The following is a 26521-nucleotide window of genomic DNA, read 5'->3' as shown; positions in this document are numbered from 1 at the left end:
CTAATGATGAAAAAAGCCATGATAGTGGTGGGTGTTGCCACATTGGCTTCTGGCAAAATTAGGGAGAAATGGTCTGAAAGTGTGAAAAACACAGCAACATTAAAAGATGATCATAAAAAGGATGAAATTCAGCAGTGACAGCAGACAAGATTGCAAACTCCAGGAATTTCTTTCAAATCTCTTAGGAAATTAATGTGAGGGAAAACAGTTTCAAGGATTCAGCAGTTCCTTAATGCAGTTATTTCTTTAAGGGAACATAATGCAGAGCAAAGATGGGAAATAAATGCAGAATCTCAGTAAAGCCCAAGTTCTTCAATGGCCTCAAATACAAGAAAGCAGCCTACAGAAACTGGGTCAGTTTTTTAGGATGTGTACCTAAACCAGATCATGAAGACGGGGGGTACCAAAATATTACAGAACAAAACTTTTAAAGACTAAAGTGTTTAATGTTTGTTTTTGTTCAATCTGACATGATCAAGGTAAATAGTGTAACAAACAAAGTATAGCCTCCAGCTGGAATAAGGAAAGACTGGTTTGCATGTTACTTTAATTAGTTTTGGTAAATATTTTCAACTTGGATGAAAAAATATCCTTAAGAGATTAGAGAATGACAAAAGCAATTTCCAGTTAATTACTGGTGATTCATATAGGAACCTGTGAAAAATGAATGGGTTTCCAGGAGTCACTTTTCCTGAATTTGAATTAGAGTATGGGGAGGACAGAATACAAGCTATATAATTTGGCTGTCAATAATGACTTGAAAATCCTCTAAAATAAGCACTCAAAAGAAACTGAGTAGCTAGGCAGGAATTCACAGTTAAGAACAAGGGTTTCACACAATAATTTTTCCTTTAAGAAAAAGGAAATAAACCATGTGGATAAGTGGGTGAAGGTGGCTGAAGTTCCAGATGCCTTCTGGCATTAATGAGGCTTCTGACACTTTCCCATGCAAATTAGGGAAACTTAATTAGATGAAACTTTAATGTGGTGGAGCAAGTTTGTTGGACACAGCTATCAATTCTTCAAACAGCAATGCTGTGTTCAGCATATAAAATCTTGGGTGGTGAGAGAATAAAGTTCAATAAGAAGAGCTGCTATTTTGGGAACAAGCAGGTAGGATGTCTCTTGTGCTGGGTTACAAGATGAATGCAAGTTGACATCTGATACTGAAAACCAGTGTATTCCAGGTTGCATGAAGAGGACTTTAATCCATATGATTTATCAACCAATTCTTCCAGTCTGACTGGCACAGAGAGGCCCTGACTGGGATGCTGTGTCCAACCTCATACACTTCAAGACTGATTCAGTCCAAAAGAAGAAAGCAAAGAGCCAGAATGACAAGAGGTGCAAAAAACAAAGACTGACTGAACAGTCCAGGGTTGTCTTAGTTACCAAAAAAAAAAAAAAAAAATACTGAGAAGGGACATAAAAGAATTAAATTGTTTGCTTACAGTGAAAAGGCTAGGCAGTATTTAACTTCAGTAACATTTAGTTGGATGCTATAAATCCTTATATAACTATAACTAAATGTATATAGAATAACTAAATGTTATACTTTGTCAAGATAAGTATAATTTATCACTGGAAGAGATTAGTTGTAGCAGCCATCACTGGAGGCCCTTATAAACCACTCATTTATTAAAAATAATTGTATATGGTTGAGCCTATTGAGGAATAAAGAGAAGAAACCAATGATCTCTCAAAAATTAGTCTAGTCTTACCCTGAGCTTAGAAGGTCATGTGGAATTTAGTTCACAGTTTATGAGCATCCAGCATTTTTCCAGGTGTGTCCCTAATGGAAAGTGTTTACTCAGATCAAGCTGTAAAGAGAGAATGACTCAGTAAAATCAAAGTTGTGCACAGATAATCCAAGGTCACTTTCATTCCAAATCCACATAGGGATTAAGTGTAGTTTGACTATTTAAATGAACACAAATTTATTTCCTAGACATGACTTGTAGTAACCACATATTCAAAATCCACACTTCTTTACTATTCAAAGCAAATTAAGGAAAGGAGATGACTTGAAGAAGTCTATTTAAATAAAGTTATCAAGATACAAACATTGCATAATGTCAGTGCAAAAATAAAAGGTTAATCTACTACTAATGGTGACTTTTCATTAAAAATGTGTCCTTTCCTCATGTTGTTTTTCATTGAGCATGCAAGCAAGCTGTGCACCATGACACAAATAAGTAGTTTGAGGATGCATGCTGTTTGCTTATGACTCAACAGCAGCTACACAGAAATTAGGACGCCCTCTTGATATCCCAGTCCGGACCTTAGTTCTGTACACAGCACAGCTGAGGTTGTGTTTGACTCTTCTGCTACCAAAAGAAACCTTTTCTCAGTTTTAAAGGGCACACAACCACTAGAAACTGCAAACAATCTCTTCCTGTAAAGATTTCCCCCATTCTCTAAAATGAATGCTAGGTAAACCTTTGAAAACCTGGGGTAGCAGAGTGGCAAACACTGCTGACATGGGGAGAGAGGACTCAGCAATATCTGAGCTTTGCCCTTCTAGAGCAGCAGTCATTTGCATGTACAAGAGAGTTGATGAGTATCATCTGGAAAGTCCAGTCTCCCTTACGTTCCCTGGCAGCCTTCCTGGAGATTTCATGATACACTGACTTCTCTCATCTAGGGGCACTGCTGAATATACAGGATGCACATTCATCCTTTCTCCAGTCTTCATCAGATAAGCATGGTAAAGGGCACCTTGCATATTACTGACACTCTAAAAACCTACAGCAAAGTAAAGAAAAACACAAATCAAGGTAAGACAGTTGAGAAACTCAGATCTTCATCAAATGTCACAAAGCTTCATTTCCATTATTAAATATATGGCTCAAATATAATCAAATGCTTCTAACTTTATTTCTCTCAGTTACACAGTTGAACACTTAGCATAAACTGTTCATCTGACTGTTTTGTTGTAGGAATACACACACGTATTGGAAAATAGTCATATGCCCAGTGTAGCATTGCTAGTAAAACTTCCTATGGCCACCTAGTGGCCTACATGGAATTGACCTATGAAAAATATTTAGGATTACATGAAGATCCTCTCATCTAAAAATAAAACAAAAAGTACAAGTTTCATAGCTTTTGCATATATTTGAGATATAAATACTAATTTGTTTGCACAGTACATCCTTTAACACAATTTGAGAAATAAAATGGGGGAGGGTGCAAATTTTATGTGAGGAAAAGTAATAACAGAAAACAAAATTAAAATGGCCCTTAAGGAAAGAAAAGAAATTGAGGGAGCAAAATGTGAATTGAATTAATGATCTGAATGAATGAGTAAATAAACAATCTGCAGTGTGGTTGCAAGTGTTATTAAATCTGGATGCGAGAAAAAATGGAAAACGGTACCATTAAAGAGAAAAAACAGATAAATGCTTGCATAGTATGAAATGTTATGGAAATTCACCTGTTGTCCCCATTTTTAATAACTTAAATGAATATCACTTAAAACAGCACACAGATTAAAGACATCTGTATATATTTCAGATTTCAATATTAATGCCAAAAATACATAGTATGATTTTACATAGGATTTATGCTACATTAGAACACTAAAGACAAACATCACTTGAGTATTAAATGAAACATTAAATATTAAATAACTGAAAAATAAAATAAAAAGTGTAAACACTAAACTAACTTGGGAATTTGCTATTGCAACACATCCAATGAAGTGGTTTTAAACAGTACAAAAAGATTAGATTTAAGTATGTTTCCAGTCTACTTGGAATACACAAAGCTCATTCCAGAAACCTTTTAAAAACTGGTCCAGGATCACACAGAACCTTCTTTCTCTTGAGCGCTATTTTCATTCCTTTACAGACTTAACTTTATACTGTTGTCTCTACCAATCTTTGCTTGCAAAGAGTACTCAACAGTAAAATGAATACTTGAGTTTGCCATTGTTTGCTAGCATCTTGGTGAAAACTGAGGGTTTGTTGGAGATTCAGTGTAAGATTTGAGTTCGTAAGCAGCGCCGCTATCAACTTCCATGGATTTCCGAGAGAATAGGAGCCTTACATCTCTGTGGAGGTAGATCTTTCCAGATTTAGAACTCTGGAACCTGAAAAGATACAAATAGCTGTATTACCTAAACCAAGAAAATGATCTTTAAAAAGTATTAAATAAAATGCGCTCTTAGAACATTTAAGGCCAAAACACATTTGAACAAACAAAATTAGTCAGTTAAAATTAAAAGAGAAAGAGTATCCCAACACTTTCATTCTGTTTTGTTTCTTTTGACATTTAAAGGTTCTGTTCCTAATCACCAATGCAATGCACAGTTTTTAAAGTGGCAGGGAATATTTGAGTTCACAGTGCCATTATGTACATTGAAGATTAAAGTCCTCAGAAATCAGGAACGGCAAAAAATTCCCTTCAGTGAGCACTCCTAAAAATGTCCAAAGGGTGGCCTAAGCGCACACAAAAAAGAATTTTCAACTATATACAAACTGAATATGCATTTCAGTTCCAGCAATCATATAGACAGATCTCACTGCTCTCTTTATGAGTGTAACACCAGGAAGTTTACTACTGCTTTATACCACACTCCAAATAAAAGAACTTGTCTTGAGAAGCAGCAGGTACTGGGATCTCTGCAGACAGACAAAAAGATTTTTTTTTGCACAGACTAGAAACATTTCTAAGAGACTGCAGTTCACTGGCCCAATCACCAAGCAAACAGTGGTCAATTCCAGCTAAACAGCCTAATTCAGGTGCTCCAAACCTGCAGGAATGTGCCAGTTCCACTTCCCCTGGGTATTAACAACTGTATATAGGGAAACAAGATCTGCATTTCAGAGAACTGTATTCTACAGTTTTTCATGTGGCAGAACTCTGATTTCCTTCTCTCCACCAGGAAAGGCAGAAGAGCCTAAGGAGCACTTCTTACAGCAACTGAATTAATGTCAGTACCACTGTGCCACAGAGACAGAGAAGTGCTATTGCTGCTGCAACAGAAACAGAAAAGGCATTGCTGTTGTCACAACAAGATGATACCATGGCAAATGCTGAGAGAGCAGTGCATGCTGTGTTATCATGTATTACAATTTGCACAGATTTTTAATAGCCTTTTACACATTGAAGCAAAAGCAGTATCTCTAAAATAAACCTATCCATAATTGGACTTAAATTCTGGGCAGTAGAAGAAAGACAAGCACAGAAGATCCACCAAGGCTTCATGGTCTGAGGAAGGCAGGTTGCAGAAATGGATTCTGTGGCACTGTTCTGTTCAGAGGAGTGGTGCAGAATAGCCTGTGGTCATCCCCACAGCCAGACAAAGGCAAGCTCTGTTCTCCTAGACACAGCTGCCAAGGACATTAAATGCAGCATGGTCCAGCAGAATGCTCCTACTGGCTCCCTCAGAGATCTCATCCATCACTATTTATTTGCTTGGTGCTGTCAGTGTGAAAGCCCTTTACCTGATAGGCAAAAGGGAGAGACACTACCTTAAGAGAAGACTGTGGAGGAGAGCACAAGGAAGAGTGAAAGAGATAAGGGACAAAGCAAACACCACAAACAGTTAACTCAGAATCTAGCTCATAACACATTTTAAAAGGAAAAAAATTAGTGAAAGTCTATTGCAGCAAAAGTATGACTGAAATTAATTCCTATAGATCTAGTTATCAAAGCACCATCATAAAACAGATCTCAACTCCCATTTTACACAAGGATCTTTCAAAAGAATTATTAGCATGGTCTATTTTTAAACTCCTCAAGCTTGCTCTTTTCTATGAGTGATAATCCTGCAAGACTCCCTTTGCTCAGTAAATAGTGATTCCCTGCAACATGACTTTTCTGAGCATGACATTTCAGAAAGATTGAAGAAGGATAAGTGTGAGACAGCAGCAACGTTCAAGGGATTCTTCTCATCTCTGCATCCCTTATTTATTTTTGTTTTCTTTTAGACAGGTCTACCCTAGTAATTGGGATTTAGAAATGTTCCTTTTTATGCATGCAAATACATTGGAATAATTGAGACAAACATTCCCTACATCCTTGAGGGTGGTGATGGAGTGGCCAGCATGGGACTGACTCCAGAGCTGTAGCAGCTCCAGTAGTTTTGTGTAAAGAAATTTTAAAATCCCAACACAACCAAGGTCTCTGAGAGATGGTATCCTAGGAACAGCAACAACAGACACATACAGGAATAATTAAACATACAAATATCAGATGCTAAGAAGTCTGGCAGAGGAACTTTACTGAAGAAATGACAAATACAAGCACAAAGTCCCTATATGTATTTTACAGGCCATCACAATTCACAAAGACCAGAGAAATTCATGGAAACAGAATAATCCTGAAAAGCAGGATCATCGTGAAAACATGTAGCAAGATGTGTTTTCTAAGTGTAAAAGACTATACAACACCACCTATAAAATCTGTAAGTAAAAGCATTAGGACAAGGATAACAATTTCTAGATAAGAAAGAATGCTGAGAGACTAGAAAGATCAAAAGCAGCTAGTAAATCAGTCATAGCAGGTATCTTCAGCTTCCACCAATAAAGGTGCATGTCACATTAGGACAGTATTTTAAAAAAAGTTTCTCAACCCCTTGAGGGATCACTACTTTTAACAACCACTTTCAGGCTTACCTTCCACTGAGCCCTCAGTAACAACCCCTGTTTAGCTGTTAGGCAACAGCAACTATGCTCCATGCAATTCCTGGCATTGTGTCAGTAACTAAGGCTGTTGACCAAGCTTTAAAATCTTGAAAAATGCTGAGCTGTGGGCAGGTTAGCTGTTTAATTACTTTTTACAAGAGTGCCACTAGAAACCCACAGATGGTCATCATCCCCACAACGCCAGGCAGAAATGAGGCACAAGCAGAGCTGAGCTCACAGCACTTATGCTCAAGTAGATTTAATTACAAGACAAGAAGTCATTGCTTTACATGCAACAAAAAATTTATCCCTAAAGCATCTTCAAAAACCAACTTAAACTGCAGGTGCAACTCTTGGGGGTTTTTAATAACAAATAAAGCTCTGCTGTGTATGCAAGCTACATTTGGTGTCTCAATCCTGTAGCTGGAGTACAAGTACAGTCTGATGGCATATTGAACAGAGCCTCAGCCATTCAGAACTGCATGCAGAAGCTGCTCACACAATAAATCTGACACTTTAAAGACTGTTGTAGAAAATCTGGCCGCCAATGTTAAGCTCCAGACCTATGCAAGCGCTTTTGCTGAATTACCACTTGAAAAAGAGCTTTCATAATGTGAGTGCTGACAACTGTGATTAAGGCCTGCAAGCAGATGTGACCACAATGCAGCTCACTGGTGGTGACTTCATTTGTTTTTTTAAACAAAATTTCAATACGTAAGCCTAAGATGCTTGTGCTCAATGACTACTGCAACTAAAACTGAAAGGCTGTTCTAAGTCAACTTGAGCTACAAACAAAAAAAAATCTAAATAGTTAAAACTTTTAGGTTTACATAACTTTTCAGAAAAGCAGGGTTGAGGAAACTTTGCTGCTTTTAAAAATGAAGCTTTAAAACCAACTTACACAAACTAATATACTACTAAGATTTTTTAAAGCACTCCTAATTAAGATCCATCTTTAGTAAAGACGGCTACTAAATGGACAACTGAGTCTTTTGTAAGACCATAAGTGCTCAGTATAATAAACTACAAGACAGATCAACATAAGCTACTTTAATACTTGAAAGAGTTCTGCCATTCTTACATTATGAGAAAGGACGCAAAGCTTGGGCTTATCACTGAAGAAAAACTTGTGGCATATCTATAGTTATTCACTTTTCAAAGTAAGCAGTTCAGCATCATAATTATGACTTTGGTTTTCCCATCAGAAATGGATGCATTTCCAATTACACATCATAAACCCATGAACTGATCTCTACCAGAGGTCTGAAAGCTGAATTGTAAAGATATCTCAAAATAAGAAGCATCAGAACTGCAACATTTCTGTCTCTCAGCAGGTATCAGAAATAGGAAGCTCTTAAAAAAGACTTCCAGCTGTAACAGATGAGAGAACAGAAAGCAGGTTTGCCTTCAAATGAAAGTAATTCCTGATTCTGTCAATAAGAAATTTACAAACAACATTAAAGTAGAAACTGAAAGGGGACACAAGACCACTACTCTTCATGCAGGTATGCCAGAGCCAGCTGGCCACAGATTTCACCCACCACTGCAGCCAAGGCCTGTCCCCAGTTCCTCTGCACAGGAAGATCAACATTACACCTGGACAGAGCCTTCTATTGGGGCTACACACTTTTTCAGAATTTGCCCCAAAAGAAAAATTTTGGAAGGTGGTTAGGTTACACCTTGCAAGTCAGTGTGGCCTGAAAGGTTGAATTTCAATCCAGGCTGCATTTCAGAATGAAAACACTGTTCAACAGCCTTCTCATGACACTATTTTCACACTCCAGTAAACCAACACACTTTTTATGACTGTCAACTTCCATTTAATGGGAGAGTCTGGCTTAGAATCACTGTTCTAGACAAGGTTGTGTTTGAAAAGTCTGTTGGATAGAAACCAATGCCACTAAATAAGAAAATAATATGCACCAGAAATAATTGTCAAACAACAGAGAAGTGTAAGATATTTGATTTTGTTCTGCTTGCTCACTTCAGAATGTCAGCTGCTGGTGGGTTTCCAAACACTGCAATGAAAGCACTGGGTCTGTGTGTACAGACATTTTTTACTACAAAAACACACACAAAAAGTCTGCAAACTGCAGGAGGACAGAGTATATCCATCATTCCCCTTTGTTTCCAATTGCAGTTTCCAGAACACCCCCAAGAGCAGCAGCACAGTGTCTAGTTCCAGGCAGTGCTTTGTAAATCATTTAAGGAAGATTGAGTGAATATTTTATAAAGTGAAAGGCATCATCAGCAGTAATGCATCATGAAACAGGCATTTACATTTTTGCCACTAAACGCTGTATTTTTAGGAGTAGCTCAGACCATTTTTTATGTTACAAGTTAATTCTGGTGAAGAGACACATGTGAGGCACACGTGAAGCACACCTTCCCTTCAGTGATCCTTAGTTTTGGCTTTTGCCCACGTAACATCCACTTTGACTATTTCCTGTAACCTCAAAAAAAGTGCAATGATTCAGCCAGAACAATTTCTGTCTTGCTAGGAAAAGGTTTAAGCTTTATAATGCTATACAACATACTTTAATGCCAAGAGAGAGCTTTATGTTATATTTCAACTTTGTTTCTCCCAAGGACAACCTAAATTATTTATTACCTCTTCTTCCTCTACTGTCTAGCTTAAAGACTAAGTTAGCATTCTTTTTTTTTTTATTTTTTTCTTTTCATTCTTTCTTATTTCTGTATATAGAAAGGTTGGCTGGGAAAGAAATTACGAGTTGAATTTTGGCAGATACTTTTTTGTGGTTTTGGCTTGGGTTTGTTGGAGGTTTTTTGTTTTATTTTGGTGTTTGAACTTCAAGGAGCTTACCTCAGATGTATGAGGTAGCGTAGTAGCCTTTCTTCAGTCTGGTGGCTGTTTTCTTTATTGACAGTTCTCTTGACTTCTCGTCTCACAGGAACAGAAAAAGTTCTTTGCCGTAGGAATGTTTGATGATTAGCTGGCATTTCTCTCAAGTCATAGATCACCACAAACATCTTCACCACAGTTTTGTTAGGGTTAAATAAGGTCTGAAAAGACAAACAGTTCAATACAATAGTCTTTAGAGATGACAATTTTTTTTTTAAAAAAACAACAAATCTAACCCAAACTTGATCTGTCAAAATAGTTATCTATGCACTTTGTTTCTGTGCCATACAGAAACGTTTATGTAAAGACATTGTGAAGCCTTTCTGGTTTTCAACACTTCAGCTACCAGCAATTCCCATTTGAATTATGTTATAATTATAATGCTAAACACAATCTAATCTGTATGAAACACTAGTATATGACTACTCTTACTTTGCTAATCAGCATCCCCGTTTTTGTTAATTTTTCCAGTCAGCTTTTTGTCTACACTGTTTTCCAGACACAATACACTCGCAGGAAGCGCAGTGGTGGGCTCCGCTTTTAAACCTGAAATTATGAATGTGTTATCTTGGACTGGGTTCTTAAAATAAAGAGTCAGTTCACTGGTTCTAAGCAATGACTGTGATTTACTTTTTATTAAAAAAGTAAAGGTGGTGTTAAAGTATTACAAAAAGTAGATACAATTATTCAATATTAATTGCTTCAGAAGAATTTCAGGATTTGGACTGTGGCCTAATTACTTCCCCATGACTTTTTCAAAGCCACAGTGTCCCCAGGTATTCCAAATCTCCTGAAACTGATTGTAAGACTCCTCAGAGCACAGAAGTGTTCAAAGATTGGGAATCTTTTTTGCCCCACACACAGATTTCTACTTTGAATTACTACAGTACCTACAGAGATGCACATTTCCACTGCTAGCTTCATGCTCATCTCCAATAAACTCATCTGTGCATGACTTTCTGGATATTAGTGGTTTCAAGGCACTTATCTGCTGAGTACGTACCACTTGTATTGTTCCTGAAGGCGGTACCCGATAACCCCTTTTACCAAGGGACTCTAAAGTAATTACACCCTACAAAAACAAAACCCATATTTAGGTCACAGAGATAAACAAATCAAAATGTTCTAGTCATGTAATTGCATTAATTTGAAACATAATCAGTAATTTATAAAAACTAAAAATAGAGAAGGCAATGCATTTAAACAATGCAGTTAAAAAATCAACAGCAGGGGCCTTAAAGATACTTTGGCAGACCATTAAAAGCTGTGCAATAAGAGGTACATTCTCCTCTTGAAACAAGATTCAAGTTTCCACATCTTCTCCACATCAGGGAGCCAGGACAAAGCAGCTGGGAGGTTAAACCGAAACATTTGTCCCCTCCTTTCCATTTCTATATCATCTACAATTGCACCAATAATACTCCAAATCTCACATAACTCATTTTTGCTTTTCAAAGGCAGCAGATGCACTTAATCTTCTATTCTAATCCAAACCTTAGGAAGGATGACATCTGCTTTTGTACCAGCTGTGATGCACAGAGCAGCCCCACAGGCGCTGTGGCTGCCGAGGCCACGCTGGGGGCACTGCCACGCGTCCGGGCACCCTGCAGGGCACCAGGGCTGCACAGGGCTCCAAAACCCAAACCAAACAACAACCAGGAACAGACCCCACAGCACACAAACTAGCTATACAACAGGAACAATGCTTCTGATGATGGAGGCACTACACAAATGCTGTATTAATCCTGCGAGACTCAGCCATAATAGCATATTTGGAAATAGCATGTGGAGAAGCCTGAAACAATGAAACCCAGCTAGGAAAATAAGCAATGCTACTTTTAACCATTTGAGGAACATGAGAATCCTTTCACCTCCTAGAAAATCACATTAAATATTCTAGAAAGATGAAAGCAAAAGAATAGATACTTTTTGCAGTGGTTAAAACATATACAAGTTTAAACTCAAAGCCATTACTTAAAGTCTAAGCAATCTCATTTTCTAAATACTTTCCAAAACAGAAGGTCAGAAATGGTAACTGCTATAAATTTAAAATTTAAATCTAAGTAATGGAATACTCAGATGTTCACTGCTTGACTTCCACATTTAAACAAACCCTTTAGTGCATATTAGACAGACATACACATATGAAAATCTCTAAAAATTGGACCTGTCACCTATGTAAAATTAAGGTTCCTTAACAGGCATTCAGAACAAATCCAGCCTCTGATTCAATGCCAGCATACAAGTCACCATTTTCTTTTTACAGAGGAGCATTTTTAGACATGCAAAGCCCATGTGGAACAGAATTAGCACCCAGAGACTGAGAACACAAACACTGCATGGCTGCAAACATCAGCAAACCAAGCAGCCTGTGAGGGTGCTGAGTGTCACCACAGCCCAGGCAGTATCTGCTTTAAAAGAAAGGGCTGAGTAACTTCCAAGGCTAAGATGTCCATCAGCCCCTTGGCCTGCACCTAAGCCACTCTGCAGGGTGGTCAGTTGCCCAGAGCAGCTGCTTGTTGGGACAACAAAATGTACCCTGTTAAGTCCAGCTATTGCCTCACTGCTATTTTAAGTTAGATGGATAAAAAGAGATGTTGGGGGTTGATCATTCCAGTGTGGGGGGAGACAAATACATTGAATATCCCAAGATGAGAACAGCTGAATGGTGGGGCAGAGAAGTAGAAGGAAAAGCACTAGAGAAAGGAAGGAGGACAGGAGAACTCTGTCATAGGCAGTTGAAAATAAGCCTGCAAATCTTTACCTTCTGAACCCTCTACTCACCAAGCTCTTGCTCTTCACCTCCACATATCAGAACTTATTTAAAATAAATCCAACCACACATTTACCATGTAAGGAGAGGGAGCATTGTCATCTGAAACGCTGTAGAATGACACCTCAACTGGCAGAGTCATGTGCGTGGGACAAAAGACTCCACTTGCTCCCACCTCTGCTGTGAAACCCTCCACGACACCCAGCGGGTCCAGGCGGAAATTCAGGACAGATTCCTGAGAAACAAAGCACACACAGCTTGGCTTGGGATCACCTCAAATAAAACAGAGCATAACTTCTGTCAGAAATTCTGTAATCAGGAAATAAGTGCAAAAGCCCACAGAGAACTTTACTGCAGCAGGGTCTGTGCTTGCTTTTCAACATATACTATCTGAAAAAAAGTAATTAACCTAGATTATGTAACCTTCCCCTACAAATTCAACTCTGTACTTCACAAGACAGTACAATATAACCCTTTAATGCACTGGCTAATAGCTGCTGTTATTGGATATGCTATACTAAGTGAAGAGCTGGAGCCTACACTTCAAACACATTCTGTTTAACACACTGATTCAATCCAGCTTTTGTGACATACTAAGTAGACTTTAAGAGTGAAAATGTAAATTCTTTTTTCTAGGTAAGTACATTATAAACACGAACAATTACAGGTTATTAAATCTCATTTATGGCAACAGAACATCTTCTAACTTGACCCTAGTGGGAAACAAAGGCTTAAGCAACTCATTGTATTTGATTCTCTGAGACAGAAGATGTCTGGGGCATGAAATAAGTGCCTTTACAGCTGGAAATGAAAACAAATTTTATTCAATTCAGTCAAGAACTTTTACATTCTAATAGTGCTGAAATTGTTCACAGTAATATACTTTTAAAAGCAGTACAGAAGAGTAAAAATACCACAAGAATTCTAGAGAATATGCAATACCTCAAAGTTTCCCAGAAGGCTCAGACTTGTTACTGGGGGAGCACTAGAACTTAGAATTGGTTTCCCATGGCTGTCTGGATCACTGTCTTTGTTTATACATTGTTGTGGGCTATTAAAAAAAGACAGAATAAATATAAAGGATAAACACGTTTGCTTTTGTCTTCTGGGTATAAACAGCTCTAGAAAGAATAATTTACTTACTGTACTACAAAATGTTGTTCTAAAGAAGTAACAGTTGAACATTGCTTATTAATACTTTAGCAGAACATTTTCTAGTTAACTGAAAAAATATTTTTGCCAGCTTTACATTACAAGGGATAAAGACAATAAAAAATTGTTCTTTAGCTCCATTTGCAGGAGCCAAAATATCATATTTTCTCTTGTATGTGGGTACTTTTGTCTCATATTCTGAGCTATATCTCATATTTCTAACACCAAACTACCATACCAAGAGCTGTTTATGTTCCATGTATTAATGTATGAAAGGTCATGATTTGCCCTTTTTAAAAGTCTGGTTCTCTGAACAAGTGAAGGTAAAATGCTTAACACATTCAACACCATGAACAAAATACAACACAAAAATAACATTGGTTTGCAGGACAATCAACAATTACTAGCTTTTCTGTCTGAAAACTCAAGTGCATCTGACAGCATATCTACCCCTGCATGGGACAGAATTCATTCTGCCAGCAGCTCTCATTGCATGGCTATGTCCCAGAGCTGTACTAACCTGGAAACTCCCAGGGCAACTCAGCTGCTGAGCCTTGTATCAAAATAAGGATTCCTTTGAAAGCATTTTTTGTCTTTGCTAATGTGCTTTGATTTTGCATATAAATATATATATATATATATACATTATGCCTCCCTCAAAAATCTCAATGTTTCTGGTAAATAAAACATACCTTCTTGCAGACAGACATTTCAACAATGAAGAATCCAGATCAAAGCACCCAGACTGTGTTTTCCTTTGAGGAACCTCAACAAGGAAAGAAGATGTTAATTTGAAAACTGAACTGCTACCACAGGCAATTTTGCCAAGTAAGCACATATTGCCAAGAATTTTCATGATATTATAAAATTACAAAAACAGAGCAGAGAATGTAATTCCTATACATTTTAAACTTAGTGAAGAAAGTTCTAGGATTATTAATGATGAGACTGTAAATTCTGATTAACAGGAAGCATTTCAATAAAAACATTCAGAAAGCTGAAGTCTCTTTGGAACAGGACAGAACATTACTAATAAACAGGCTGTAACAATTTCCATCCAATTTCCCTGAAAATATGACAGCCTTTACAGGCAAGGAAGAATAAAGCATCCCATGTGTTGACTGCTACTTCAGTAGTTTTAATAGGAACTGCCTGGTTTTTTAAAACTCCAAACAACCTACCAAGAACTCTAACACTCCCCTAGTGTCTGCCTTATCACAGCAGCTTTGTTCACTAAGTCATTCCATGACACCTCTAGTTACTGAGGAATATACAGTACAAACTGTTCACAGAAACAAAGGCTTTGGAATAATGGGCAATCAGGTGTTGAAAAGCAACACAAAATCCCCTAAATGAAAAAATGTTAACTTACACTTAAAACACTGATCTTCAAAATGCTTTCTTTTGTGCTCTAAAATAGCACCAAAGCATTGTTTCTATCCATTTTTCAATTTAATGCCACCTTTTGTTAATCTTGATATGATCTCAACAACTAAATCTTTAGTATTTTCTTTTCCAAAATTATCATTCAGCCTAATTTACATGTTCTCTCATTTAAGCATTAATTTCTACTCACAAGAGTATTCACTGTGACACAAAGTAAATATACACCCTTCACCTAGGTATTTTGTCAAATTCTGTGCCATGCACAGACATTAGAACAAACAGTCCCTTTCTCAGCTATAAGAATTTCCAGAATAACTTACAGGACTTGAAAGCAGAGGCAGTCCAGTTCTGGGATGAAAAGCCTTGGTTGAAGTTCCATCCAGGGATCTAAAATTGTGTTTCCTCCACGTATTTGTGTGTTTTAGAGGTGGTGCTTTCTGCCAGCAAAACAAATTTACTGAGCTTATCAGTGGGATATTTCAGTGACCTACCATGGTAACACTCACTTGCTGTAAGGGAGATGATTCCTGACCCAGGTGGATCTACAGCACACTAACATGGGATGAAACATTCAGTAGAAATTCCCCTTGACTCAATCCACAGCTACAGACTGCCCCTAACAGATCACATTCCCTACTCAGATGGGTGCATTTCTACAAACCAGGGTGCCTCCGTGCCCATGGAAACAGCCTTGCATAACTCTGTCACCATGAGGGGAAGAGGACAGTCAGTCCTTCTCCATGTTGAACTGAAGTTTAGGGGAGGCACCAATGGCCAAGTTACCCCATCACACAGAATCATTTGACAGGTCACCTTGTCAGCTAGGCCATGGCAATAAATTGTTTCTTGTATACCTCCAGGGATGGTGACTCCACCACATGGGGAATCCATTCCCATGCTTAACCCTTTCCATTAAGAAATTCTTCCTGAGTTACTTCAGGCCAGGACTACAAAGGTAATACACTGCTACCTGCAAGGTCAGGCTGAAACTCCTCTTCATGCTGGCCCCCAGCAGACAGAGGGTACAAGCAATGTGACAAAGGGCAGCTAGAGGAATTATTGTCTGTTCCCAATGTACTTACCTGTACATCTGGGTTCTTCTGCCGCTCACCCTTAACCACATTGTCTTCTGCAGGTTTCTTCTGAGAAGTGCTTTGAAAATCAAGGCCTGTTGGGTCTTCATTCTCATCATGTGCAGTTTTTGTTTTATCTTGTTTGGTTTTGGTTTTAAAATTGTCATGGTCTTTATTTAAATAATTTTCAATACTAATAAGTTGTGTATTTTGCTCATAACTAATTGGTTTTTTGGAGTCTCTGTCTAAACACTTGAGCTCATTTTTGTGCAAAGAGTCAGATAGTGGGATCACGGTTGCTTTTTTTGTACCTTGAAGTATTCTGCATTTTTCTATCTGTATATTATTACAACTGTCTGTGCCATTGTTCTCACTAACAATTGTTCTTTCTTTAAGTTTATTTGTGCAAATCTGTTCATCAATGCTGCTGGGATTTGAACCCGGTTTAATTCTATTGGTTATCTGGTCTTTCTGTGCACAACCAGAATGTATTTCCAATTTATCTGGAATTTCAGATTTGTTTTCTTTAATACATGATGATGATATGTGAATGCTACTAAATGCATGACAAGTTTTATTGGAAGTCTGATGAAATGAATTTTGGACAGCTTCACTGGGTTTTGCTAAAAGCAATTTTCTTCTTGCTTGGACTTTTAGAGAAGTCTTCAATTCTCCATCAAACCTAGAAGGACTGATAGGAGTATCAGGTGTCTTTGTCCCTGATTTAGTGCTGTCTTCTAACAAAGAAAATTTTGATTTAGCAGAAGAAACAGAAGACGATTCCTTGCCTTTCTTCAGCAAATTTTCATCTTCATACGTACTTCGGAAAACTTTTGATGTGACTGGACTAGCCTCATGCACTTTGAATGGACGTCCAGCAACATGGGAAGTGGCTGGATCACAATGGATCAAGTGCTGGGCAATCCTTGCTATCACCTCCTGGCGCTCCTGGAGCAGGGAATCAATTAGGGAGTTACCCTCCCCTGCTGACTGACGGCCACAGTGGCTCCCTGGCACACGGGCATCGAGCAGGGGCACCTCTGGCACTGCTCTAGCTTTGCCTTCATCACCATCCTCCTGTTTTGCATTGTCTAAATTGGCAGCAGGAACAGGGGAGCTCTCCTTGCTTTTCCTTGGCAAGTTTTCCTCTTCAAAAGTGCTCCGAAAAGCTTTTGGTGTAGCTGAGATGTTTTCATGTGTGGTGAATGGACGCCCAGCAACAACTGGTGAAGTAGCTGGATCACAGTGAATCAAGTGCTGAGCGATCCTTGCGATGACCTCTTGTCGCTCTTGAAGCAAAGAGCCTATCAAAGGATTGGTTTCTCCTGTGGGCTGATGAGAGCAGTGACTGTTTGAAACATGGGAATCCACCAGAGAGTAGGATTTAAAAGTTCTGACCGGTGTTTCATGAGCCTGTGTCTTACTGTCTGCTGTAGCATTATAGCACTGAACTTTGGACTGTGATGCCCCAAAGTCAGATCCAAGTCTGGTAGATGGATAAAGTTTTAAATTTCTAAAAGGTGTGGTAAATTCAGGCACCTTTTTTCCATTAAGTAGGCTTTCAGGTGTCATTGTCCATGTCTGCTTCCCACGAAAACGCAGTGGACTGGAAGTGGACTGAGCAGCACTGGGATCGCTGCGCTGATGGAACTTTCGCTCTTGCATTTGCTTTTCATAAAAGCTAAGGTTGGTGTGAATACTACAGGTCAAAACTGGGTAGTTGGATTGCCTGGGCAGGGACTGGACGCTGACCCTCAAGGCCACATTGTGAGAAACATTAGGAACAGGAAAGACATGCTCAGTGGGTGTCTGGGAGAATGTCCATTGCAAGTCCACATCTGCAGCGCTCACCCTGAAACAATACCAAAGGGCATTTACAGAAATAGCTAAATGAAAAGTTTTTCATTATCTACTTCGTAACAAATATCTAAGAAAAAGCACTAGCAACATCAGTAACTGCTGTATTTGCACAGTACACAAATCCTATAGAACTGCCAAAGTACCAACAATATGGCACCTTCTAAAAGCAAGCAGGAAATAAGAGCGAAGAATGATTTTAAGACAAGCTGCAGCAATCTGCAAACAGCAAACCAGTTTTTTTCCATTGCAGGCATACCTGTACAGGATGTTTCGGGGAACAGCACCATGTGAAACACTCAGCCACGCGCTCAGCTGAGAGAAGAAAACAAAGGAGCGAACTGCCAGTAAAAGGGTCTTCTCTTCAATAAATCGATCTCCACTCCTAAGCATTTAAAGACAAACACATGAGTGTTGGTAAGAATACTCAGAGACCTATTAGAACTACAACATTGTCAGATCTTTGGTCAGAAAATAAAATACAGTTAAATCAAGCAAAGCAAAAACTCCTCAAACGTTTTGAAGATTCCAGTCTGATTTGTTTTTATACACATGAAAAAATTTGACATAACAAATGTTACATGTTACTATTTGCAGCCAGGATCATTTCATACTCTGCACTGCAGAATGTGCACTGCAGAAATTTTGAGTATAAGATGACTAAAATTGAAATGCTTCAATTTCACTAGCAAACAGTGGTTTCTTAGATCAGTCCTCATGGCAAAGAGCCAGTTCAAAAACACTAACTGATTACTTTAAGGACTTTAATATGACAAGATTCTTGCAATTATCAACTAATCCTCATATCCAACTTACTGTCGAGGAACTGGCTCCAAAATCCACCTTTCTAACAGCAATGCATCTTGTTTGATTGCAGGATCATTTAAATCGTTCGCCTCTGTGGTGGGCCCTTCATCACTATAGCAACAGTCTGGAAGTAGCATCACTTCTACCATGATTGGAATATTGTTCTTCCACAGAAGCATAACCTCAGATCTGGTTCGTCTGGCCTGACGACACTGAGGGAAAGCAAAATGTCAACATACACAAGCCATAAAAATACTATCTAGATTATATCTGATTTAAAAGCACAATCCAAAGTACTAGAGAAAGGTAAGGGTCAAATTCTGTTTGGTTTCACCTAATCAGAAATAAGATTCCAGAGCTATTAAATGAAAAAATAATTAACACCTCCTTTACAGTTGCTATTTGAGCAGCTTTCTTTAGGAAATTTTAAAAGCTTGTCAAAATGCATTTCCCCAACCACTGCACTTTGCTACCTTGTAGTTATCTCTCCACAAGGCACCCTCTTGGGTAGACAGACTCCAGCAGTATCTTTAAAAATTCTGTGTCTTGGAGCAGGCTAACTTCTGCATGAATGTAACTTAAATTCCCACAGTACTTGAGAACTTTTACTTGAGAAACTTTTACTTGAGAATTCTTAAGTACTTCCCACAGTACTTAAGGACTTTTACTTGAAAAAAGATCCTTTCTCCAAAATAGCCAGGCTAGATTTGATGTGCTTGTGTTTTTTGGATCACTAACTTTTCCAGAACACCTGGAAAAGCAAAAAGTTAGGCAAGTCAGCCTACACTTTCTCCAGAGAAACCCCAGACCAAGAATACTAAGTATAGTGCTTGTCATTTGCATAATAAAGATTCAAACAAGCACTGCATTCAGGTAGTCATGCAGAACTTCATGTTCAAGGATAAAAGGCTTAATGATCTCTCATTTTAAGGACAGATCTATTATTAGCAGGGTACTGAATTCCATACTCATTTAAATGAAGGACTGCCAGAAAGCCATTGTTACTCATGCTGAACTGTGAATCCACTGTGGGGTTCCTGGCTGGCTTTAACCACAGGAGCAAGGATTTGTGACATGAAATGGGTACCACCACCATACCTGAGCCAGTTTGTCGCTGCATTCATGCTTAGTTGTTGGTGGCTGGCTTGACTGTGCTGGTGGGCAGTGAAAGCCCTCTGTCCTGCCCTTGATGGAGTACTCTGGTGTCCGGCCCTCCGTGATCAGCAGGGCCAGGGAGACCAGGAACTCCTCAGCTTCATACTCAAAGTATTCATCCAAAGTATCTGCCATTTCAAAAAGAAAATAATTAATGACATTTGCTGGATAACAACTGTTGGTAGACTCTGCAGTTTGTTTCAGTTACACTTGAAATGAGAATGGGCTATGGGAAATGGATCTTTGTGTCAGACTGACTGCACTCTCCATAAAACCCACCAGCCCCCACTCCAGCACCACAAAACAACTTTCCTCATCTCATAATGCTGTCACCACAAACAAAGAACTTTGTTTTTCTACAGCTTTTCCAGAAGACAAAAAGTTTCCTGGGCTCTTGTTGGAGAAGTCTAATGACAGTATGACTTGGCATTGTTATTATCATCTGACAGATGGAACAAGAAGCCACAATATATCATAAAGTAGATTAAAAATTGAAGAAGAAGAAAAAGAAATATTTACTTCTATTATGGAAAAAGTGGGACACAATGTTCTTTAAGATTTTTATTGCAAGTCCCTCCTGCTGAGAGCAGAGCTTACTTCAGAGGTTCATTTTTAGTTACCACTAACACATAGGAAATGTTCTGAAGAAACATACAGACTATTCATTGTTTTGTACCACGGTCAGTCTAAACTTGTGCAAAGAATGAAAACTCAACAAGTCTCTGTAGACAAAGCAGCAGCTGGCATTGCTCTCCATGAAGAGCCCTGGCACACTCAGTTCCTGCAGAGTTAAGAGGCACCATTTTATGGTGTTCTATAGAGCACCCTTCTCCTCCTCCTCACTCATCACGAGGATGTCACCCATCATTCAAACACATTTAAGTACAACCAGATCATGTCGTTCCCCTCGCTGCTTCAAAACACTTCAAGTTTCAAAATAATTTAATTACTGAAGAGGTTACAGAAAACTCTCTTTTCCATGAAAGCTAAAATACATTCCCTTCAAAGCCTATTTTAAGAGCAGCAAAGAAAAGCGGGTGGGGGCAGGGCTGCCAGCAGTTCTTTACCTTTATTTTGATGCTTTAGGGGAACAAAAGCACCTGACATCTTCACAATTTTAGCTTAAATGTCCTATGTCATCCACCAAAACTGCCACAGGGAGAGAGTTAATTTCTATTCACGTTTCAATTATCATGCATAAAATACCTTTCAGAAGTCTTTTTTGTCTTGATCCCCTAATAGCAGAGCATTTGGCAAACACTGCACTGGCAGACTTGAGAGATGCACACAAGAATGGATGCATGAAACAAAAGCTCCAATTAAATGTGCAATTATCTACATATGCAAATCATGGAGTGTGTACAACTAGCTTTTGCATGTACATATTTGCCTAGCCCAGGCTTGTACACCATGGACCCCAGGGCTTACAGACTGTTTGAAGGATCTACACAAGGTAAGTAAGAGAAGTCAGCCCACTGCTGAAGAAGAGCCAGAGGACAGAGGAATTACCCTGGAGGACCCCATGTGGCACGTGAACAATACATTAATTCATCTGGCATAAGTTAAAATGGTCATTCACCTGATGGATGGCAAAAAATATCTAATAAAGGGTGCATGAAAGATTAAAGGAATGGTAAATAACAGAGAAGACAAGCCTCTGAGGTAGTGATATGAGTCACCTACAAAATTAGGCACCTGCACTTTTTTTTCAGCTGGAAGTCTGGTAAACAATAGGCAAGTCATATTGGGAATAGGAAAATGGAATTTAGGAAGACTCTGAAAAGGATTTGGATATACAACAGACAAAAAAAAATATTTTCAGTATTATCTTGCTGCTAAGTTCATCTTTGAATGTCCAAAGGCCATGGTGATTTCAAGAAAGTCACAGCATGAAGGATCACTACTGGCGCATTTGGCATACTCTGACATAGAAGTTCAAAAATCTAGAAAGTGTTCAACAGGAGTTAAAATAATTTAAACAATAATTGCCTCATGCCTAGCAGACTAAACAAAACTAACTCACTCCTACAAAAATCTGAAAGAATAGTTTTTAGTTAAGATACATAAAAACATGTATTATTTTTAAGAAAAACTGCAAAGAGAGTGTGATCAAGATCAGCACAGTAAAATGTGATACAGCACAGTAAAATGTGATACCTGAAAATTTACATTAGAGAATTTTAAGTGGCAAGTACCAGTAAAACAGACATGCCCTTCAATTACTATTAGCAGCTTATCAGATGAAGCAGTAGACTTTGTATTATTTAGCTCTCTTTTTAAGAGAGCCATATGTTATCAAAATCTTTTGGACTTGACACAAATTAATGGACAAATCCTATGGCCTCAGTGCTTCTACTGAGCAGTTAAGATTTAGGCAAAAAAACCCACCCCTTTTTTGCATTCAAAAGCCTCTGATACCAAAGCCTATATTGCCTACCTAAAGTGCTCAGTGCCTTCCCAAAGCTGTCACAGGTCACTACAAGGCACAGACAGTTTAAGATGTTCAGATAAAAGACCCAGTGAATAGCAAACTAGCAAGATGTAGTGAATCAAGCCAGGTACATATTCTGAAATAATCATCACTCAAGAAACAGATTACATACACAATATTGATTTATGTAAACAGATGAAGCTCCCTTCCAAGTTCAATTTACAAATATAGCCTCTGTTCCTGTATCAGACCTATTATTTCAGAAGCAATCAGTTTCTTGCCTTAAAAATGGAAGAGAAGGCCCAACTAGCTAAAGAGACATATTTATACAGTTATATTGGCTGCAGTTACAAAACCACCACGTTCTTTCAAAATAAAAATGGCATCACTAAAAAGTCTGTGTTGAACTAAGAAATGCTGCAGTATTATAAAGACAGGGCCAGTACTTTAAAATTATGTCAGCAAGGGAATCAACCAGTTATTTGATCTGGATTTAAAAGAAAATAAAGCACAAACAGCAAAAGGTATCAAGAAATATATTTTTCTCTACAAAGTTCATGTGGCATAATATCTTTTTTAAGCTCCACTAGATTTATATATCATTTAGCAACTTCTAAGAGTTTTTATAAAGAAAAAAATCCTATAACCATTGAGAAGCCTGGTAATTGTTCCTATACAACAGACACAGATGATGCAAGTTGATGTAATTGAGGACAATGTGGAATGGCATTTATAGAAACAGCAAACTCAGTGTTTAGTTTAAAAAGTCTTACTGTGTGTGTGCTGTAACTGTTTGGTTTTGTATATGAATCAGCCCTAGGACACATCATATATTGTGTATAGAATAGCCTCAATCCTGTAATCCTGACTATACAACTGTGATTATTGTTCTGCTTCATTTCTAGCACTGCAACATGCTAAGTATATAGCATAAAACATGCATCTCTGCACTGTCTGGGGTTTATTCTCCTTAAAATAGCAAAAAATCCAGTTAGCAGACACAAGTAAATAAGAATTAAAGTAATAAGGCGCTGCAGCCCTCTAACCAATACATTATAACTAAAGGTTATTGACCAGGTGGGCAAAAGAGATAGCAGCAGGTGTCAGACTACTCTAGAAGGAAGAAAGAGAAACTGAAATTTAGACTGAAGCTACTGTGCATAGAGCAAAGCATACAATACTGGAGAACTGAATATACAATACTGGAACTTTGCTTTCCTTTGCCTCCTGCACATATCAACCCCAGCAAAGACTGATTTTCTACACCTTCTCAAAAAACAGAAAAGCCCATTTAACCAGAAATGTCAGAGTCTTCAAATCCTTGTCCTCCTACCTCCACTACACACAGGTGCATGAGCACTGGAATACAGAATAAGAACCCACAATCCCCCCCCAAACTGAAATTGGCTCACATCCTGAAACACCAATTAAGGTTAGTTATGTGGTAGTAGGGATTCACAAATCCACTTAACTGTAACCCAAGGACTCTCTGAAAACTTCAGTTAATTGAGTTATGCTTAGCTGACTCCTTTCCCAACTAGGTCACGCTTGTGCAGACCAACTCCCTTCCCTTTCCTATCACAGCTTTTTCTGTAGTAATTACAGAAGATGTTTTCCTGAAATACATGTTTTAGAAGAGCATTTAATGTGTTTTCTAGGCTCAGGCCAGGAAACAAAGACATTTGGTATCACGTAACCCATTGTGTTCCAGGTGCCACCAGAGGATGCATCTGGGAGCTGCTGCCTGGGCACAGCAAGGCAATAAAGGGCCCCAGCAAGGCACAGCAAGGCAATAAAGGGCCCCAGCAGAGCCTCTCCTGCCCTGTGCCACCCTCCCATCATGACCAGGCTGTGATACAATCACCATCTCTCCTAGTCCATGCTTATTTTATTGTCCTAGAACCTCTCATACTGCACTGCTCACCACAACTGTCTATCAAACTCGTCCTCTTCTCAGAAAAAGAGCTCATTTCTGCAAAGAGACTTTCTTCAAAGAAAGACAATTTAGTTCAACTGAGAGTATCCTTTAATCCTGACCTTTGCTGATTGAGGGCTACTTCCTTTGAGAGTCCATGAAACAACTAATAATTGTCCTTGAATATGCTCTGTAACAGCCCAGACCTTTCCTGGAAAATCTTTAGGCACCCATAATGGATTTTGAAGGCCCCTGATTAAAAGTAATCACACTCCTATTTTACTTAGAAAGTTGAAAACCAGTAGGAAAAATACTTAACAAAAAATGGACTGTATGGCGTAGCCTGTTGGGATTCCCAGCTGATGAAGCCCTGCTCCTGCCCTGCCCAGTGGGCACTGTGGCATGGCTTCCCACATCTGCTCTCTCCTTCCTTTCTCAAAGACTAAAAGCATGGCTTAAATACTTGGATTTCTTTGTTGTGCTTTCAGCACAGGCAGCCCTTAAGGAGACACTTCAGTTCAAGGGCGCCATGGCAGGAGAGTCAGGTACACTGGAGGAGAAGTGGCTGCACTGTCAGAACTCAGAACCCATCACCTCCCAGCAAGGGCAGTGCCCTGCTTTGAAAAAATTACTGCAAAAGCCCTTCCTGCAAATCAATCAACTCTGAGTAAGTTTTACATCTTGCTATTCCAAGAAACAGGTTAAAGGTACTTCCACATTTCAAGAGTAAGGCAGGAATTCAAGAAACTACTGTAAAGGAAATGAAACACAATGTAAACCTTTGACTAACAGCTTCTTTTCTGGAATTAGAAACACCTACGGATGCTTTGGTTAACTAATTCCACGTTGTGCTTCACTTCAAAAGAAAGTTGCCCTTGAATCCCCCAAATTCAAGATTCTCTAAATGAGCAGTCATGTTGTGTCTGCATATTACAAACCCATAATTATATCTGAAGTCACACACTTCAAAAGCTTTGTAATATTAAGAGTTTAGGTATAATTTAAGCTATCAAGGGTTAAAGTTATGAGATGGCCTACTTTTTTCAAGAAACAAGCTATTAGTTTCTTAAACTCAAGCAAATGCAGTGAACTGATTACCTTAATTTAGGAGGAATCCTATACAGAATGACACATTGCCAACTGTCTTACATTCTTATGGGTCAAGATCTTTGAGCTCAGGGACAGCCATTGTAAAAACATGAAGAGAGCAGCACCATAATTCATCTTATTGTCACTGTTTGCTTACTTTTTCCAGGGTGCCAAACTGAACCACTACCTGGTGGTTTTGATACCTGGGTATCAAAGCAGTTCAGCTGTAGGCAGAAAATGGCAGCATAGGAATTTATATTAGAATTGATACATACCTGCTATTCAAATAAAATAACAGTATAAGCAACAAAAACCTCTGGTCCTACTTAGTTTCACATAAAACAGGGAGAAATTCACCTGCTTCTGTGTTGTTATGCCAGTTTATAATCAGAAAAACCAACCAAAGCACACTATCTTGTAAGTTAGGGGGGTTATTTAAAACTCAAGACAGAGCTACGTGGAGCTGATGAAGTTATTGCAGAGTTGCAGAGCAGTAAGAATCAATCAGAGCCATGAGGTGCAGTGCTGCATGAACTCCCTGGGTGTGTGTGTATCACTGCTCATCTCCTGCACGTTCCTGCTGGATGCCTCTCACAGCACCCAGGGCTAATCTCCAGGCAGCTTTACTGTAAATAGAGAGACTGGCTTTAAAACTGGGCCAGGGAAAAAAAAAAAGTGCAATTCACATTTTACTAAAACTTTTCCAGGTTCAAACAGCTTAATGAGTACAGACATAAAATCCATTTAAAGCTTAAGTTTCTTGCAGTCATCTCAGAAACTACTGCTCCCTGGGAGTGTAAAAGGCAGACTGTTAAACTGATCTGGGTGTTCCCATCTTGCTTCCTGCATTTTGGCTGACATCCTATTTTGCCATCACCATGCTGCTTACTGAGTCACTTCTCTCCGTCCAACTGTAGCTTCTATTTTTATCTAAGCAACAACAGTTTAATGTGCTTCTTTTGATTTTTTGGCACTAAACCAAATTCTAGATCCAATATTTGCATTTTGAGCAGGGAAACTGGATTTGTATTCCCTTAAGTGGACAAAGAAAAGGAATAAGGAAAAATGGTATCAGCTGAATTGTTTCTTGCTCCACAATGAAATCACAAATTGTAAAGTAGGTCAATCATTACAGTTTCAACATCTGTATTTAGTAGAAGGAAAGCAATACCTGAAAACATGATCTTTGAGGCTTATTTCAAACGTCAATTCATGAAAAGTTGCAAGAGAACATGTATCATGTAAAATACAACTGTCTCCACTCTATCCTGACATGGTAAATAAGTATTGAAATATCTGTGTAAAGCCATAAGACTATCAGTGCTGCAATGGTTAGCAGTTTAAAAATAAGCCAGTTGTGGGGAGAGAACATTTTCATTTTGCTGACC

General features: G+C 38.6%; 1 protein-coding gene across 5 annotated transcripts in view; it reads right to left on the bottom strand.

The window, feature by feature from the left end:
* Positions 1-3097: 3097 nt before the first annotated feature.
* Positions 3098-26521, bottom strand: part of ATOSA (atos homolog A) — a 47354-nt gene continuing 23930 nt past the window's right edge. For 2 of the 5 annotated variants that reach the window (XM_058811224.1, XM_058811222.1), the window contains exons 2-12: positions 19642-19826; positions 18553-18755; positions 17996-18121; positions 15889-17731; positions 15127-15243; positions 14113-14186; positions 13211-13319; positions 12345-12503; positions 10499-10567; positions 9457-9656; positions 3098-4093 (exon numbers count right to left, since the gene is read on the bottom strand). In XM_058811224.1, the coding sequence (XP_058667207.1) occupies positions 3940-4093; positions 9457-9656; positions 10499-10567; positions 12345-12503; positions 13211-13319; positions 14113-14186; positions 15127-15243; positions 15889-17731; positions 17996-18121; positions 18553-18755; positions 19642-19826 (3239 nt within the window). In that variant the 3' untranslated portion in view covers positions 3098-3939. Of the gene's footprint in view, positions 4094-9456; positions 9657-10498; positions 10568-12279; positions 12504-13210; positions 13320-14112; positions 14187-15126; positions 15244-15888; positions 17732-17995; positions 18122-18552; positions 18756-19641; positions 19827-26521 lie in introns of those variants that run through there. The other 3 variants (XM_058811223.1, XR_009275102.1, XR_009275103.1) reach the window with 3 other exon arrangements.

Source organism: Ammospiza caudacuta, chromosome 10, assembly GCF_027887145.1.
Source record: "Ammospiza caudacuta isolate bAmmCau1 chromosome 10, bAmmCau1.pri, whole genome shotgun sequence".
Taxonomy (NCBI): domain Eukaryota; kingdom Metazoa; phylum Chordata; class Aves; order Passeriformes; family Passerellidae; genus Ammospiza; species Ammospiza caudacuta.
The sequence above is the reverse complement of the archived record's forward strand: the minus strand, read 5'-3'. Positions and strand labels throughout refer to the sequence as shown.